The sequence below is a fragment of the Centruroides vittatus genome, unplaced genomic scaffold (genome assembly GCF_030686945.1).
Source record: "Centruroides vittatus isolate TY-2023 unplaced genomic scaffold, ASM3068694v2 contig_971, whole genome shotgun sequence".
Classification (NCBI taxonomy): Eukaryota; Metazoa; Arthropoda; class Arachnida; order Scorpiones; family Buthidae; genus Centruroides; species Centruroides vittatus.
Genome location: NW_027122644.1, coordinates 1,726,406 through 1,746,075, shown reverse-complemented (window position 1 = coordinate 1,746,075; position 19,670 = coordinate 1,726,406). Strand labels below are relative to the sequence as shown.

Genomic DNA, 19,670 nt, shown 5'->3' with positions numbered 1-19,670 from the left:
TCAAATCTCTTTATACATATTAATGACTTTCAGAAAGTCCAGTAGATTGTCCAGACTTGACCTCTGGCCCAAAATCTCTGACAGACTTGTATTTCGAAAATACTGTTTACGCAACCTCTCAAAGACAGAGCAATTGCACAGTATGTGTTTTACACTAAGAGGGTGCTTACAATACCGACATACAGGCTGGTCATCACCCTTCAAAAGGTATTGATGAGTCAGTCGAGTATGTCCAATTCTCAAACGAGTAAGAATGACCTCAGATCTCCTGTCATAAGGTTTCTTCTGTGTCCAATTTTCTATCATAGGTTTGATCTCGTGTAGTTTATTGTGGACTTGTGCGTTCCACACATTTTGCCATCTCTCCTCTAGTCGTTTTTTAACAACTAGCTTCAAGTCACCTCCTTCAATATGCATTGTATGCTGAGAAGGACTTGCTGACTTTGCAGCTGCGTCAGCTTCTTCATTCCCTCTTATACCTACATGGCCTGGGACCCAACAAAATTTTATAGAGAAATTCCTCGCAAAAAGATGGCAAATCAGCTTACGAATTTTAATCACTATGGAGTGAAAACTAGGTTCATACGAGATCAAAGCCTGAAGTGCACTAACTGAGTCAGTGTAAATCACGCAGCAACGATGACCTTTCCTATTTATATACTTTAGGGCTAAATAAATAGCCTGCAACTCCGCAGTAAAAATGGAAGAATTCGGTGCTATTTGTTCTGCCACGATTTCATCCTGGCAAACAAAGGCTAAGCCAACATAGTCATCCGATTTAGATCCATCGGTGTATATAGGAATTAAATTCCTGTCACGATGTTGAATTTCTGCGAAGTGCTGTCTATAAACGTAGTCTGGAGTGGTTTCTTTTAGAAACTGCTTTAAGCTTAAATCAACGTTTATCACAGGAATTGACCAAGGTGATATATTATCGACCTCGACCTGCGAAATGTTGCTTGTGTCCAGGTCAATCGTGCTGCTTACATTCTCCATTCTTATGTCAAATGTAGGGACACTACTTGGGCGAGCTGCAAATAATCTCCTCAGCTGACTATCTGAACAATCAGCTAAAAGTTTATTTTGAGATCTCTGTTTAATGTAATAAAAAAGAGACAACTGTTCTCTCCTAAGAGATAGTGGAGGCTCATGAGCATCCACATACAAACTTTGTACAGGAGAAGTTCGAAACGCACCAGTGCACAAACGCAATGCTTGATGGTGGATTGGATCCAGCATCCGAAGAGTAGATTCACGTGTAGAGCCATACACAACGCATCCATAGTCCAGCTTAGAGCGAACAAGGGCCCTATAAATCCTGAGCATAGAACATTTGTCTGCTCCCCAGGATGAGCAGCACAATACCTTTAAAAGGTTCAGAGATTTTAAACATCTACTCTTCAAATTGCGCAAGTGTGATAAAAACGTCAGTTTTTGGTCAAACACAACACCCAAAAACTTTGCCTCATTGACTATTGGGATTTTAACCCCATTTAGGTGAATTTCCGGGTCCAGGTGCAAACCACGCCTTCGGCAAAAGTGGATACAGGAGGTCTTCTCTGCATTAAAAGTAAAACCATTGATCTTGGACCAATTGTCTATGCGGTTTAGCGAGGTTTGCAGCTGTCTCTCGATGAAACCCATGTTACTAGACTGGCAGGAGATCTGAAAGTCATCCACATACAGAGTGTGTTTCACACTGGGAGGAAGACACTTAGCTATGCTGTTAATTTTTACTAGGAACAGAGTCACACTCAAAATACAACCTTGAGGAACACCTTCTTCTTGTGTGAAAGGCCTAGAAAAAGTGTTGCCCATCCTGACTTGGAATCTACGATTCTGCAGGAAGTTTTTTATAAAAATTGGCAAATTACCCCGCAATCCGAATTTGTGCAGATCACGGAGTATACCGTATCGCCAGCAGCGATCGTAGGCCTTCTCTATATCAAAAAACACAGACACTAAGTGCTGCCGTCTAACAAACGCTTCGCGTATAGATGTTTCAAGAATTACTAAATTGTCTGTGGTACTTCTGTTCCTACGGAATCCACTCTGATGTGGTGAAAAGTAGTTCTTTTCCTCTAAGAGGAACATCAGGCGTCTGTTTACCATTCTCTCGAAAAGTTTGCAGAGACAACTAGTCAGAGAAATTGGTCTATAATTAGAGGGATTCTTGTGGTCTTTACCTGGCTTGGGTATGGGAATGATGATAGATAGCCTCCAAGAGTCTGGAAAAGTATGTTCTGTCCATATTCTGTTAAACAGATTCAGAAGATTACTGAGGGAATTGTCTGATAGATTTTTAATCATGCTGTAGTGGATTTTATCCGGGCCTACAGCAGTATTCCCCGAGCGAGAGATTGCTGTACATAGTTCTATTCTGCTGAATGGCACATTATATTCCTCATTAGATGGAGAGTGGAAGTTTAGATATTGTTTTTCAGATTGCACTTTGTAAGCCTGAAAATCCTTTGTATACATACTATTGCTGGATGAGGACGAAAATGTTTCACCCAAACAATCAGCAATACCTTTTATGTCACTGATTATTGTGCCATTATTTTCCAGCATGGACAGAGAGTGAGAAGCATATTTTCCATTAATTTTATGGATTTTATCCCAGACCGCTTTTGAGCTGGTGGAAGATGTTATGCTAGATACATACTTCCTCCATGAATCCCTTTGGCTTTGCCTCCTTATTTTTCTGGCATTTGCCTTTGCTTTTTTAAAAGCTATCAAATTCTCAGCAGTGGGGTATCTTCTGAAGATCCCCCATGCTTTCTTTTGTTTTTTAAATGCTACCTCACAATTTTGATCCCACCATGGTTTCGGATGTTTTGGATATCTGGTTGACGTTTTCCCCATTGTTTTTTCGGCTGCCTGAATAATACTCGATGTGACAACTTCTACTGCATCATTGATATCGGCAGTATTGACCATTTCCTCAGTGATGTTAGCCAAAGAGGAAAATGTAGGCCAATCTGCCGTTTCAAATTTCCAGCGTGGTGGACGGGCTGTTTCACAGCTTTCTCTGCCTCGATATTTTAAAAATATTGGGAAGTGGTCACTAGAGAGTGGATTAGATCCAACTCCCCATGTAAATGCTGAAAACAAGTTTGGGCTAGCTAATGATAAATCAATGGCAGTAAATGTTCTTGTTGGGGCATGGAAGTATGTCACTTCTCCGGTATTAAATATATACAGTTGGTGATTGCCTATAAATCTCTCAATGGCCCTGCCACGACGATTGATGTCGGGACTGCCCCACATTGGATTGTGACCATTGAAATCACCAAGTAGAAAGAATGGAGTTGGCAGCTGTTCAACCAAGGCATCCAATTCATCGTCATTGACTCTGACATCTGGTGGCAAGTATATCGAACAAACTGTGACAGTAACGCCAATTGAAATTCTGACTGCCACAGCTTGCAGTTCTGTTGTTATTTGTACCGGTAAAGACGGGATGCGGTTTGAAACCAGTACAGCCACACCTCCACTGGCGCGGGTGTGGCTGTCGTCATCTTTACGGTAAAGATCGAATCCTTTTAAAGAAATTCTTTCTCCAGGTTTTAGATGTGTTTCCTGGAGTGCCACGCAGAGAGATGAGGTAGAGTATGTCAGGTGTTTAACGTCAGAGAAGTTGTTGCGGAAACCACGACAGTTCCATTGGATTATTTTATAATCCATTATGTGTTTGAGGTAGCATTCTTTGCGAGGGTATCCCTCTTTAATTTAACAGGGGGTCTCTCTTTTGGAGGTGACTTTGGTTTCGTAACCTCCGTATTAGGCTCTTCGTCAGATATGTCAGAAAACTCACTCACAGATTGAGCTTCTGATTTTTTTGAAACTTTAGAGAGGGCTGCTTTCACTCTTTGTTTGTTAAGTGGGTTCTTACTGGCTTTTTTAGAACCCACATTTCTGGTTGTTACCCCTGATTTACTTACAGAGGTTTTAGTCTTTGTGATCTCCTTTTCTTCTGATTGGGTAGATGGGATCAATAAGCATCTTGCATGGCGTGTAAAAGATTCGCTTGGGAATACAGAAATATCTGTTTGAACCTCACGTGTCGTAGTAGATTTCAACACGGCAGCAAATGTCTTTTGTTGCATAGGTGCACTTGGAGTGACCATGCGACGAGCCTCTGGATATGATATGTTTTTCTCAGTTTTTACCCGTTGAATTTCTTTTTCTCTTTGCCATGCAGGGCATTTCCGGGAGTAGGAAGGATGGGCATCTTTGCAGTTCACACAGTGTGGAGTACTTTTACATTCAGTACTGTCGTGACCTTCAGTTCCACACTGTGCACATAAGCTTTTGCCTCGGCAAGACGTCTGAGAATGTCCAAATCGCTGGCATTTAAAGCAACGCAGCGGATTTGGAATATACGGACGAACTGCACAGCGCAGATACCCGGCTGTAACAAAGGATGGCAATGCAGGGTTGTTGAACGTGAGGATTAAATGTTTTGTGGGTATCAACTTGCCGTCTCGGCGGATCGAAATGCGTCGAACGGAAGTGACACCTTGGTCTGAGAGGCCGATCTGAATGTCTGATTCGTCTTCAGACATTAAGTCAAACTCAGATATCACACCACGTGATGAGTTCAAACTTACGTGTGGTGTGACCGAAATTGCCATGTCTCCAAGAGTCTTCATTGACAAAAGCTTTACTGTTTGTTGAGGAGAGGCTGTTTCTACTAGTAGATCCCCTGACCTCAATTTTTGCGTTTTTTTTAAATGCCCGATGGTTGATTCAAATAGCTTTTGAATCAAAAAAGGAGAACACTTAGCAAGGGGTTTTTCTCCAGTTGCATGTACTATTAAGTAAGCGGGTTGGCTGGAGGTCTGGTTCTTTGTCGCTTGTTTGTTGTTTTTAGGATCCATATTTAAGAATTAATATTCAGCTCCTAGTGACCCCACCCACCATGGAGTCCAACAAGGGGATGCCGTCACATGGGAGACTCCCATAGACCGTCACACCAGGGTTTCCCAGGAGCTATACCCTCACAATGCAGTCAAGAAGAGCACATCTTGTCTGACGTGTCTGCCCGGTCTGCATCGATCGGTTGACTCCAAGCCGAGGTCAACAATGACTCAACGACCAGCCGATTGACTCAAACGGAGCCTGATTTGAGCCTCCCGTTTATCCGAAGCAGGGGCCAAAGCAGTGTGTTGGGGACGGTATGTTGCCCCTCAACTACCAGGATCCCCCTTTCCGGCATACGGGACACCACGCACGGCAAACACGTGGGTGGGCGTTCAGATCCCAGCGATGGTAAAGAAGAGTTTCTAAACCATCTCTGGGAGGTCCCCTCACCACGGACAGGAACCCACATCGAGGGGGGATGGTAAAGAAGGGTTACTAAACCATCTCTGGGAGGTCCCCTCACCACGGACAAAAACCCACATCGAGGGGAAGAATGACCTCGGATCTCCTGTCATACTGTTTGTTGTGTGTCCAATTTTCTATTATAGGTTTGATCTCGTAAAGTTTATTGTGGACTTGTTCGTTCCACACGTTTTGCCATCTCTCTGCTAGTCGTTTTTTAACAGTTGGTGGTTGGTAATAGTTTTTTGCACAAAGGCAACACAGGCCAAGCTGCGCCACAACACATGGTATAAATAAATATACATAAATAAATAACAATAATAAAATAGAACAAAATAAAACAACAGAAAAAAAACAAAAAACATAGAACCGATAACAAAAATAAATAACAATTAAAAGTGTATATAGTAACAAGGTGTAAATATAAAATAAACAAACAAACAACTAAATCTGTTTATAAATATTTGTAACTTTTAGAAAGTTCAGTAATTTATCAACATTTGGCCTCTGGCCCAAAATCTCTTTAAAACTTGCATTTCCAAAATGCTGCCTACGAATCCTTCAGAGGCAGTGCAATTGCTCAGTATGTGCTTAACGCTTACAGTACAATTGCAATACTGACACACAGGCTGGTCATCACCCGTCAGAAGGTATTGATGAGTCAGTCGAGTGTGTCCAATTCTCAAACGAGTAAGAATGACCTCAGATCTCCTGTCATACTGTTTGTTGTGTGTCCAATTTTCTATTATAGGTTTGATCTCGTAAAGTTTATTGTGGACTTGTTCGTTCCACACATTTTGCCATCTCTCTGCTAGTCGTTTTTTAACGACCAGCTTCAAGTCACCTCCTTCAATAAACATTGTATGCTGAGAAGGACTTGCTGACTTTGCAGCTGCGTCAGCTTCTTCATTCCCTCTTATACCTACATGGCCTGGGACCCAACAAAATTTTACAAAAATATTACTCGCAAAAAGATGGCAAAACAGCTTGCGAATTTTAATCACTATAGAGTGAGAACTAGGTTCATACGAGATCAAAGCCTGGAGTGCACTAACTGAGTCAGTGTAAATAACACAGCGACGATGACCTTTCCTAATTACATATTTTAAGGCTAGGTAAATAGCCTGCAACTCTGCAGTAAAGATGGAAGAATTCGATGCAATTTGTTCTGCCACGATCTCATCCTGGCAGACAAAGGCTGAGCCAACGTAATCAACCGATTTCGATCCATCAGTATAAATAGGAATTAAATTCCTGTCGTGGTGTTGAATTTCTGCAAAGTGCTGCCTATAGATGTAGTCCGGGGTGGATTCCTTAGGAAACTGCTTTAAGCTAAAGTCAACATTAATCACAGGAGTTGACCAAGGTGATATATTATCGACCTCGACCTGTGAAATGTTGCTTGTGTCCAGGTCAATCGTGCTGCTTACATTCTCCATTCTAATGTCAAATGTAGGGACACAACTTGGGCGAGCTGTAAATAATCTTTTCAGCTGAGTATCTGATACTCTACAATAAACTGAAGGTTTAGCCAGAGATTTCTGTTTAATGTAATAGAACAAAGACAACTGCTCTCTCCTGAGAGATAGTGGAGGCTCATAAGCATCTACGTACAAACTTTGAACAGGAGAAGTTCGAAACGCACCAGTGCACAAACGCAATGCTTGATGGTGGATTGGATCCAGCATCCGAAGAGTAGATTCTCGCGCAGAGCCATAAACAACACATCCATAATCCAGCTTAGAGCGAACAAGGGCTCTATATATCCTGAGCATTGAACATTTGTCTGCTCCCCAGGATGAGCAGCATAATACCTTTAAAAGGTTCAGAGATTTTAAACATCTACTCTTCAAATTGCGCAAGTGTGGCAAGAACGTCAATTTATGGTCGAACACGACACCCAAAAATTTTGCTTCGTTGACCATTGGAATTTTAACCCCATTTAGGTTAATTTCAGGGTCCAGGTGCAAACCACGCCTTCGGCAAAAGTGGATGCACGAGGTCTTCTCTGCATTAAAAGTAAAACCATTGATCTTGGACCAATTGTCTATCCGATTTAGAGAGGTTTGCAGTTGTCTCTCAATAAAACTCATGTTAGTAGACTGACAGGAGATCTGAAAGTCATCCACATACAAGGAGTGTTTCACACTGGAAGGAAGACACTTAGCTATGCTATTAATTTTGATTAGGAACAGAGTCACACTCAAAATACAACCTTGAGGAACACCTTCTTCTTGTGTGTAAAGCCTAGATAAAGTGTTGCCAATCCTAACTTGGAATCTTCGATTCTGCAAGAAGTTTTTTATAAAAATTGGCAAATTACCCCGCAATCCGAATTTGTGCAGATCACGGAGTATCCCGTATCGCCAGCAGCGATCATAGGCCTTCTCTATATCGAAAAACACAGACACTAAGTGCTGTCGTCTAACAAACGCTTCGCGTATAGATGTTTCAAGGTTTACTAAATTGTCTGTGGTACTTCTGTTCCTACGAAATCCACTCTGATGTGGTGAAAAGTAGTTCTTTTCCTCTAGGAGGAACATCAGGCGTCTGTTTACCATTCTCTCGAAAAGTTTGCAGAGACAACTAGTCAGAGAAATTGGTCTATAATTAGAGGGATTCTTGCAGTCTTTACCTGGCTTGGGAATGGGAATAATAATTGATAGCCTCCAAGAGTCAGGGAAAATACGTTCTGTCCATATTCTGTTAAACAGATTCAGAAGGTTACTAAGGGAATTGTCTGACAGATTTTTAATCATGCTGTAATGGATTTTATCCGGGCCTACAGCAGTATTCCCCGAGCGAGAGATTGCTGTACATAGTTCTATTCTGCTGAATGGCACATTATATTCCTCATTAGATGGAGAGTGAAAGTTTAGATATTGTTTTTCAGTTTGGACTTTATAAGCCTGAAAATCCTTTGTATACATAATATTGCTGGATGAAGACGAAAATGTTTCACCCAACAAATCAGCAATACCTTTTATGTCACTGATTATTGTGCCATTATTTTCCAGCATGGACAGAGAGTGAGAAGCATATTTCCCGTTAATTTTATGGATTTTATCCCAGACCGCTTTTGAGCTGGTGGAAGATGTTATGCTAGATACATACTTCCTCCAAGAATCCCTTTGGCTTTGCCTTCTTATTTTTCTGGCATTTGCCTTTGCTTTTTTAAAAGCTATCAAATTCTCAGCAGTGGGGTATCTTCTGAAAATCCCCCATGCTTTCTTTTGTTTTTTAAATGCTGCCTCACAATTCTGATCCCACCATGGTTTCGGATGTTTTGGATATCTGGTTGACGTTTTCCCCATTGTTTTTTCGGCTGCCTGAATAATACTGGAAGTGACAACTTCTACTGCATCATTGATATCAGCAGTATTGACCATTTCCTCAGTGATATTAGCCAAAGAGGAAAATGCAGGCCAATCTGCCGTTTCAAATTTCCAGCGTGGTGGACGGGCTGTTTCACAGCTTTCTCTGCCTCGATATTTTAAAAATATTGGGAAGTGGTCACTGGAAAGTGGATTAGATCCAACCTCCCATGTAAACGCTGAAAACAGATTTGGACTAGCTAATGATCAAATCAATGGCAGTAAATGTTCTTGTTGGGGCGTGGAAGTATGTCACTTCTCCAGTATTAAATAAATATAGTTGGTGATTACCTATGAATCTTTCAATGGCTCTGCCTCGACAATTGATATCGTGACTGCCCCACATTGGATTGTGGCCATTGAAATCACCGAGTAGAAGGAACGGAGTTGGCAGTTGTTCAACCAAGTCATCCAATTCGTCCTCATTGACTCTGACATCTGGTGGCAAGTATATGGAACAAACTGTGACAGTTACTCCAATTGAAATTCTGACTGCCACAGCTTGCAGCTCTGTTGTTATTTGTACCGGTAAGGAAGGGATGCGGTTTGAAACCAGTATAGCCACACCTCCACTGGCGCGGGTGTGGCTATCATCATCCTTACGGTAGAGATCAAATCCTTTTAAAGAAATTTTTTCTCCAGGTTTTAGATGTGTTTCCTGGAGTGCCACGCAGAGAGATGTGGTAGATGATGTCAAGTGTTTAACGTCAAAAAAGTTGTTGCGGAAACCACGACAGTTCCATTGGATTATTTTATAATCCATTATGTGTTTGAGGCAGCATTCTTTGCGAGGGTATCCCTCTTTAATTTAACAGGCGGTCTCTCTTTTGGAGGTGACATTGGTTTTGTTACCTCCACATTATTCTCTTCATCAGAGATATCAGAGAACTCGCTCACAGACTGAGCCTCTGATTTTTTAGATTTAGAGAGAGCTGCTTTCACTCTCTGTTTGTTTAATGGGTTCTTACTAGCCTTTTTTGAACCCAGGTTTCTTGTTATCACCCCTGTTTTAGGTAGGGGTGTTTTTTGTTTTGTATTGTCATTTTCTGCTGTTTCTTTTGAAGGGATCAGTAAACATTTTGCATGGCGAGTGAGAGATTCCTTTGGGGAAACAGAAATGTCTGTCTGAACTTCACATGTCTTTGTGGATTTCAGAGCAGCAGCAAATGTTTTTTGTTTCAGTGGTGCACTTGAAGTGACCATGCGACGTGCCTCTGGGTAGGGTAAGTTGTTGACTGTTTTTACACGTTGTATTTCTTTTTCTCTCTGCCATGCAGGGCATTTCCGGGAGTAAGCAGGATGGGCATCTTTGCAGTTCACACAGCATGGGGTACTTTTACATTCCGTACTGTCGTGACCCTCAGTCCCACACTGTGCACATGCGCTTTTTCCTCGGCAGGATGTTTGTGAGTGTCCAAACCGCTGGCATTTGAAACAACGCAGCGGGTTTGGGATATATGGACGAGACTGAGCAACGTAGGTATCCTGCTGTAATAAAGGATGGCAATGTTGGCTTGTTGAAAGTAAGAATCAGGTGTTTGGTTGGTATCAACTTGCCATCTCGACGAATGGAAATGCGCCGGACAGCAACGACACCTTGATCTGAAAGACCAATCTGAATATCTGATTCGTCTTCAGACATCAGATCAATTTCAGATATCACACCACGTGATGAGTTTAGGCTTCCGTGTGGTGTGACAGTGACTTCTATTTCTCCCAGAGTCTTTGTTTGCAGAAGTTTTGCTGATTGTTGTGGGGAAGATGTTTCCACCAGTAAATCACCTGATCTTAATTTCTGAATTTTTTTCAAATCTCCAATAGTCGATTGGAACAATTTTTGAATAAGAAAAGGAGAAGCTTTAGACAGGGTTTCTCTCCAGTTGCATGCACTATTAAGTACGTAGGTTGTCTGGAAGTCTAATCTTTGGTCGCTTGATTTGTTATTTTTAGGATCCATATTTAAGAATTTATATTCAGCTCCTAGTGACCCCACCCACCATGGGGCCCAACAAGGGGATGCCGTCACATGGGAGACTCCCATAGACCGTCACACCAGGGTTTCCCAGGAGCTATACCCTCACAATGCAGTCAAGAAGAGCACATCTTGTCTGACATGTCTGCCCGGTCTGCATCGATCGGTTGACTCCAAGCCGAGGTCAACAATGACTCAACGACCAGCCGATTGACTCAAACGGAGCCTGATTTGAGCCTCCCGTTTATCCGAAGCAGGGGCCAAAGCAGTGTGTTGGGGACGTTATGTTGCCCCTCAACTACCAGGATCCCCCTTTCCGGCATACGAGACACCACGCACGGCAAACACGTGGGTGGGCGTTCAGATCCCAGGGATGGTAAAGAAGTTACTAAACCATCTCTGGGAGGTCCCCTCACCACGGACAGGAACCCACATCGAGGGGGTGTAGAAAATTGTTTCCATTTTGATCACTTTATTCGCTAATATTTTCTTTGTTTCTTCTCAGTTAAAATATTAAATGACAGAATCTATATAAAAACGTATTTAACTTTTAAATGTTAACACACAGACACTCATTTGATCAATAGTGTCTCGTTCGGTGATACACGCCATACAACGAGTGATTTCAAAATAATATAGCGTGTATATAATAAATAATAAGTAGACGTATTGTTTGTTAGAGAATTGCTGTATTCATTTACTTGACATAAAAATTTATTTCAGTTCATTCCTGTTTGACATTTTTCAATTTGTTTTATATGCGGTTATATTCAGCGATTTAAAAGTTTTTACTATAACTGTATTTTAAATTACAACTATTTTATTTCATATATATATAACAGAAAGTAAAATTATTGATCGCGAAATCTGATTATTTCGTACGATAAACAAATAACTGCTCTTTTATTTAAATAGATCGGCCCTTGCTACTGCACATAATACCCTGAGCACACCACACACCTCATGTACTCTGACCAAGAATCGAAATTTGAAAAAAATATTCTTTTTAATATTTTTACTTTAAATAAATCTTTCAATCAAACTTATATATGATTAATTAAATTATACAAAACAAAATTGCGCTCACAGAATCAAATCTGGGAAGTAAGTTCACCTCCTTTGTCTGTTTTGGTTTGCACATCTGCACAACTGAATAAATAAAATTAATGAAAATTCACTTCAAAATAATTCGTAATTGATACTAGGATTTGCAAAATGGATAACCGTTATGCGATGTTAGAATATCAATTGTTGATATTTTCTCAAAGTTTAATACCTTCAATAGAAGATGTGGAAGGAAGGAAGGAGGTATGCAACAAAATTATTTGAACTTTTGAAGCAGAACAATCAGTTTAGAATCGATAGAGTTGGCATTTTTCGTAGTGTAAAAAAACAAACTTCTATAAAAATAGATTTCGATTTCGATTGTGTAATTTTTATTAATAACGTGTTTCCTCCATTTGATTCTATCGTTGATGACTTCGAAGATAAATTACGGGGAAAAAATATAAATATATATTACGGGAAAAATATAACGATGAAAACTTCGATATCTCTAAAAATCGAAATACCATTCAAGTAAAGATAAACAATATCAAGTTCGATGTCGTACCTGCAATAAATTTTAGTCAGGATCCAGACAAGCAGAGAGAGTCCGTAATGTACAGTACCTTATAAGCAGTTTACCGAATCCATCTACAGATGGATATAGATATAGCAGTAGTTGTGTGAAACTCAAGCCAATTTTATAAATAATCAGTCACAATTTGTGCATAATTTTATTAGATTAGCAAAACTCTGGAATAAAACTCTTTTTGTATCGGGTTATATCAGAGGACGATCGTACTTGATTGAGGTAATAGCTCTTTACGTAGCGACTGAACAAGAAAACAGATACCGCAATGTTTCGATATTAAACGCTTTCCAGTTTTCTTAATATGATGATAAATTTAGACAATATGAATATTATTTGTACTGAATATTATAATTATGAATATATTGATGATTATATTTTACAACAGAGACCATTGGTCCTAGATCCTACTAATCCTTTCAATAATCTTGCTTATTCTTTCGTCACGAATAAAGCCAAGAAGAAAAGTTTTAAAGAATTTGCTGCCACAACTTTATATCGTTTGCAAAATAATACATTCGATTTAAATGCCATTTTAGAACCTCAGCCAACTATCGCGCCGGCTAGAGATATAGAATCATTGCTGCCATCATCCAAATATTGGTTTCTTACTATCAAAGACGAACGATCGAATAACAGGCCAAATATAATTATAAGAAACAAAGATAAAATTAAAGGCTTGGGAATTCCGATTATCAAACATTATTTAACGAAAAATATCAAGCTATTTAATAACGATAATATATCAAGAAATGAAGTAGAAATGGAAGTATCGTCGATAATTTGTAGTAATATCCTCAACCAACCTGTTGAAATGATTTACTCATCTAATTCTAATGAAGAACACGAAAACTACGACATTACAGTTATGATTCCAACTAAACAATTTTTAGTGATCGTGAGTATCAGAAAACCTGATATTTCTGATAGATTAATTGATTATTTAGAGAAATGCTTACTATGTTAAAAATCTATAATAAAATAGTTTTACGAAATTTCTGTAGTTTTTATATTATATTGCTAGTGGCGCGTTATAGCTTCTTGAGACCCAGGCAAATTTGAATTATGGGACCCCGTGTACAGTGTGGACTTCAGATATTTTTCTGCGTGGAATTTTTTGGGGAAATATTTTCTTATAATAGATTGGTTTGTGTCTCTTGCAGTTGCCATTTTTGCCCATAAAATAACGCACCACTGTATATTGTAGACATTTGCGATTATTCGTGTTATATTGATAAATGTTATGCAAAAAAATTGTTGGTTAGTTTTTGTTGCTACTTCAAAATAATCGTAACAAAACACGAATGAAAAGCAAGAGAGAAAACAACTGGTTTATATATATATATATATATTGTAACCAATATATATTCAATAATGTTAAAAATCTATGCAAATAAATATTTGAATATATTATTTGTAGGCTTTGGTCGTTTGCCACTACAATCTTTTGTCTAGTCGGAGGTAGCTGAGCTTTTGTCGAACACACCTGAACTGTCTCGTGGCAGGTCGAAAAAGGCGCGGAGAGATGACGAAACCTGACGTCATCCTCTCCAGGCCCACTGGTGGCGAATGTAGGCGTTAGTGCCTCAGTACTCCCCCGCGAGTGTTAACGATACTTCAGGTTGAAGCGTACCCGTCGTCCGGAGCGGGTTGTGACAGGTGGTTGGGTCGTCTCTAGGTCTGTTGGTGGTGGGGGTCCCTCTTCCGTGCTGGTTGGGACGGAAGTTGTAGGGTCTGCGACAAAGGCTGGTTTGAGGCGGTCGATAGTAACTGTCACCTCCTTGCCGTTGATGTTAATCCTGAACGTTTTGTCGGAGCGCTGGAGTACTTGGAACGGACCATCGTATGGGGGCTGTAGAGGTTTACGTATGGCATCGTGGCGTACGAAGACGTGGGAGCAGGTCTGTAGGTCGTGGAACACAAACGTTTGGTGGTTGCCGTGCTTGCGCGGTGAGACGGGGCACAGTCGTCGCATCCTGCCCCGGAGATCAGAGACAAAATCGGACGCGTCAACTGTGTTGTCGTTGTTGTTGACAAAGAATTCTCCAGGCAAGCGCAGCGTTTGTCCGTAGACCAGCTCGGCTGCGGTTGCGTTGATGTCGTCCTTGTACGCGGTCCGGACTCCCAAGAGCACGACGGGTAGTCGTCTGTCCAGCAGTCAGAAGAGTGGCACCTGATCGCTGCCTTGAGTTGCCTGTGGAATCGCTCGATGATTCCGTTGGCGGCTGGGTGAAAGGCGGTGGTGCGGATTCTCGACGTACCTGTCAGCGCTTTGAGTGCTTTGAACAGGTGGGACTCAAATTGTCGTCCCTGATCGGTCGTTAGCCGCTGTGGAACGCCGAAACGAGCGATCCAGCCATCAAAAAGTGTTTTGGCTACGGCGGCAGCTGTGATCTCCGACATGGGAAGTGCTTCTGGCCAACGGGAGAAACGGTCGATTGCCGTGAGGCAATATGTGAAGCCGTTGGATGGCGGAAGCAGTCCAACGATGTCAATGTGGACGTGGTCGAATCGCTGATTTGGCGGGGCGAATGATCCAGTCGGTGAGACGGTGTGCCGGGTGATCTTGTTCTTCTGGCACGTGCCCGTTTAATTGCTTTGTACTTGTCGGTATTCGGAGGAGCGGCCAAAATGTCCTGAACTTCGGTAGCCATACGTTCCGATAAACTCGCGACTACGTGGCTGTATTTCGTTTCGTCGTGGGATATATTAGCGAGGACGAATTGGCTCTCCAACTGGGCGAACCAAAGTGCTGGGTTCTCGGACCAAAATGGCGGCGGCTTGACGGCCACGTGGCCGACCACGGGTTCGCTCATTTTGTCACTTACCTGGTAAAATATTTGTTCTCCAAGCGAAATTGTGAATTCGATGAGTTTTAATGTCCGGCTCACCAATGTAGGCTTTGGTCGTTTGCCACTACAATCCTTTGTCTAGTCGGAGGTAGCTGAGCTTTTGTCGAACACACCTGAACTGTCTCGTGGTAGGTCGAAAAAGGCGCGAAGAGATGACGAAACCTGACGTCATCCTCTCTAGGCCCACTGGTGGCGAATGTAGGCGTTAGCGCCTCATATTATTATTTAAATATTCTACATATTAATAAATTTAATAACTTTTTATAATAAAAGTCATTTTGTTCCTTATCCAAAGGCATTCTAGATTTTTTTTTTTAAATCCATATCACATGCCTCCATCAACTCCATTTCGTTGTTTACACCAAAGCATTTTCAAAAAACTTGTTGCTGGTTTCTTTGGGGCATTTCTTAAATTCTATGTTCCACGTGAAGCAGTAAGCATAGTTTGGTAAGTTTTTTTACAATACGTAGTTCAATCCTACAGCACAACTTCAATTGTTTAAAAAACCTTATTAATATACAGTAATTACTTCGTAAAAGTATTAAAGCTTTGCATCAAGGAAATTCTATTGAAAAGTTAATTGTTAACTTTTCTGTAGTTTTGTGCAGAATATATCGTTTTTAACTGACATAAAACTAAACTTTTCCTACAGTTGTGTGAAAAAATAAAAGATCTTCAGATGCTCATACCAAGAATTTTGTCCAAGGAAAATTGTCTCGTCGTTTTGTTGCACTCTTGGACACATCGTTCCTTCCTTTCTCAAAAGCACGGAGAAAAACTCTTTGGTACCCGAGCGGACGTATTTTAGCTCGCAGATATTCCTGCTGGACATTCAATCATTCCTTGCTATTGGTTAACTAATAAGAAGCAACTAGTTATTAATAATACTTCAAAATATTGGATTTTACGGAAAATTCAATGGATATTCACTGCGGCTTGTAAGTGATTTTAGAAGAAACAGACAAACACCATTTTATTGAACATGTAGATAAGTTCAACATGTAAAAGTTCTCATAAAATTTCCCGAAATATCTGCAGGTAACACACACACACAGGTTTCCCAAATTGTCTGTTAAGCACTTCTAAGAATCCTGAACTTGCTGGGCCCTCGTAAGTGGTTCGAACTCCGTTTTCTACATCTCAATATCTCATTTTTCTCCGTCGTCCAATCGTATGAACGGTTGGTTCTTATTCCTCCCATCACTCTCACATTTGTACGTCCACAAGATGACATTTCCTCACACGAAAAGAATATAGTGCATGCAAATATTCATCAATTTTCGTTTGTTTTACATTGGCTAAACGCGACGGTAAGGCCTTGTCTCTCAGTCTTTTCAGAAGTAAGTTCGTTGTACGATGCACCATTCTCTTCAGCCCATTGTATACCGAGCTGCATATAGGCATGTCGGATTATAGGGGTGCCGGATTAGTCAGGGGCCGGATTACCGCGGGTCTACTGTAATAAATAGTAAATAATATATAACTAAAAATATTTATTTATAGTCAGATTACTTCATAATCTTTCAGAGAATTAAACCTACACACCGTTTCTGTGTATCTATCAATTGTTTTAAGTTGTTAATCATCACTTGTCGTCATACATATTCATGTTATTAAACTTCTGTCATATTGTTGGAATTAAGCTTACGGTACCAAGAAACCATAAACTTTTCCGAAGTTATTCATTCATTCAACAAGAACCGTAGTAACGAAAAGGAAACTTAAACAACGATTTATTGTGGTGAAAGTTCAAAGGTCGTATTACCAAGGACCTTTGCCGGCCACTTCAAAGTGTGAGAAATACTCGGTATTCTAGCATTTATGACATCATTTACGATTTTAACAGCTTTGCGGTGGTTTAGGTGTATTTTCTTTTATAAATCATTTATTAAAATGATATTATACATACAAGAATATCGAACGCATTTCCCACCCCTGGAAGTGGTTAGCAAATCGACATTCGAGCTCTCGCCGCCTAATTCGTCCACCCTTTCTGTTCATAACAACACGTTTTTTCTTTCTCGTTACTTCTGCCCACGTCGTTTTCGATGAATTAAAATTAATTAATCAATGTATTTACGTTATGCCGTACTTTTTATGTTTCGATCTGTTTGCAATGAGATTTTTGCGGCTGGAAAGATAAATAATATACTGTGCATATATGTTAATTATATATGCTACGTATACTGATATTGAGGACATTAATGTTAAAATAACTGTTCTTTTTGTGATGCGTAGGTAAACACAACTTGCACTTAAATACTTTAATATTTTTCTCACTGCTGCTGTCGTCATTTGTGCGCTTGCTTGCCTTAATATAAACATTTAAATTTTGCCTATGACTGTGTTTATCGACCTTAACAATGATAAATGCGCTAGTTTCACTCTTCGGATCAGACAAAAAAGGTGACGTTGCATATGCGCCGTAATGCGGAAGAAATTGATATTAATTAATGCTCGTTCGGGGCCTATAATAAGCTTTGGTTTTGTTTTCTGTTACAATAGCAACAGAAAACAAAACCATGTAGAGAGAAATTACGTACAGTACGTATAGAAATTACTTCACGTACAAAATTCACATTGATAAGATATAGAAGCCATCTTCGACGTTTGATACGCATCATTTTCAAAATGTCGGACGAACAACTTATGTTAGAAAACGAATTGACAGAATTGTCGATTAGTTTGAAACCGTCCAGAGAAACTTTGGAAGAAGGAAAGAGAAATGCAACTAAGCTGTTTGAACTTCTCGAGCGTGAAAGCTACTTCGAGATTGACAGAGTTGGAATATTTGGTAGCGTCAAGAAAAAATCATCAATTAAAGTCGATTTTGATTTCGACTGTGTGATTTTCATGAATGATGTTCTACCGCCTTATGGCAGTGTTACCCGTGATTTCGAAGGTATTCTATGGGAAGAAGTTCAATGTGAATGGAAATATCATCGAAAATCCGAATTCTGTTCAAATGATAATAAACAATATCAAATACAACATAGTACCAGCCACCAACTTTAGTCAAGACAAGAATTTGCAAAGAGAGTTAGTAATGCGAAGAATAAGAAATCTAGAAAATCCTTCTAGAGATGGACATAAATTCAGTAGCAGTTTGGACGAAACTCAAACAGAGTTCGTAAGAAATCAATCGGAATTTGCACACAACTTTATCAGGTTAGCAAAATTTTGGAATAAAACTTTATTTATCAAAAGGTATTTTAGTGGAAGATCGTCGATGATCGAAGCAATTGCACTTTACGTGGCCAAGGAGGAACAAAGGAAATATTCTAATGTGTCCATATTGAGAGCATTCCGTGAGTTTTTGCAACTAATGACCAATTTGGACAATTTAAATATTGTGTTTGGAGAGCATTATAGTTTCAACGAAGTGGATGATTATATAAGAATGCAAAGACCGTTAGTGCTGGATCCTAGCAATCCTTATAATAATCTCGCTTATCCTTTTATACAGAATGTAGCAGTAAAAGATGATTTTAAAGAATTTGCCGCCATTACTATTAGTCGTTTGGAACAATTCTTTCGTGATTTGAATTTAAATGCTATTTTTGCCCCTCAACCGCTACAAGCTCCAGCTGATTTTAGAAGATCGGTTCCCCGTATTGAGAATTGGTTCTTTTCTGTCGAAGAAAATTCTAACAAAAATCCAAATGTGATCATCAGAAACGAGAGAGAAGCTAAAACACTGGGAGTGGAAATAATTAAACATTATTTAATAAGAAATATAAACACTTTTAATTCTAATATTCAAACAAAAGAAGAAATGATGTACAAAATAGTAAGTATTGTTTGTGAAAATATCCTTCATCGTCCTGTAGAAAGTGAAGGCCCATATCGATGTAATGAAAGACACGAAAATTACGATGTCACTTTTGAAATTCCATGTAATAATTTTTTGGTGATAGTGAGTACCAAATGGAGATTTTTTGGTTACAATTACTTTGGATTTAGATATTTCATTTAAAATTTTTATCCTAATAATTTTTGTTTCAGCTTAGAACATTAAATAAATCGATAAAAATCTGTTGAGATAATTAAAATGAAATCAAAAGATATTTAATAGAATTAGTTAACACCATTTGAAATGTTGTAAGCTGATATCTAATATAAATTATTTTAAATATTTTAAACTAATGATTATGTAACTATTTCATGCCAATTAATATTTCAAAATAAATGTCCTGGTATATTAATACGAATTGCTTGAGTATTTATTTATTAAACAATTGCATATCTTTATTACTTATTCATAATTGATATTTAATAGTAAAATTAGTATTAATAGAAAATATTTTGTTTCAATATGTAATATTACTTTGTATTGTTTAATGAATGAAATATCTGAAGTTTTGTAATAATATTAGTTTATTTAAATTACTACAGTAAAATTATATCTTAATTATGTCGTTGATACTAATGTAAGCTTTACAAAGAAAAGTATTTTAATTTGAATTATGTATTTATTTTATTTATTTCATTCCTCTCGGAAATACTGTCA

At 39.3% G+C, this 19,670-nt stretch overlaps 1 protein-coding gene across 1 annotated transcript; it reads right to left on the bottom strand.

The window, feature by feature from the left end:
- Nucleotides 1-1,896, bottom strand: LOC136985555 (uncharacterized). The gene has a single exon (XM_067282860.1). It carries the CDS (start codon nucleotides 1,816-1,818, stop codon nucleotides 1-3), a length of 1,818 nt encoding a protein of 605 aa, XP_067138961.1. The 5' UTR covers nucleotides 1,819-1,896.
- Nucleotides 1,897-19,670: the final 17,774 nt, after the last annotated feature.

Coding starts and splice junctions, on each gene's coding strand:
- LOC136985555 (XM_067282860.1), bottom strand. CDS start 1,818: ATGGGCAACACTTTTTCTAGGCCTTTCACACAAGAAGAAGGTGTTCCT.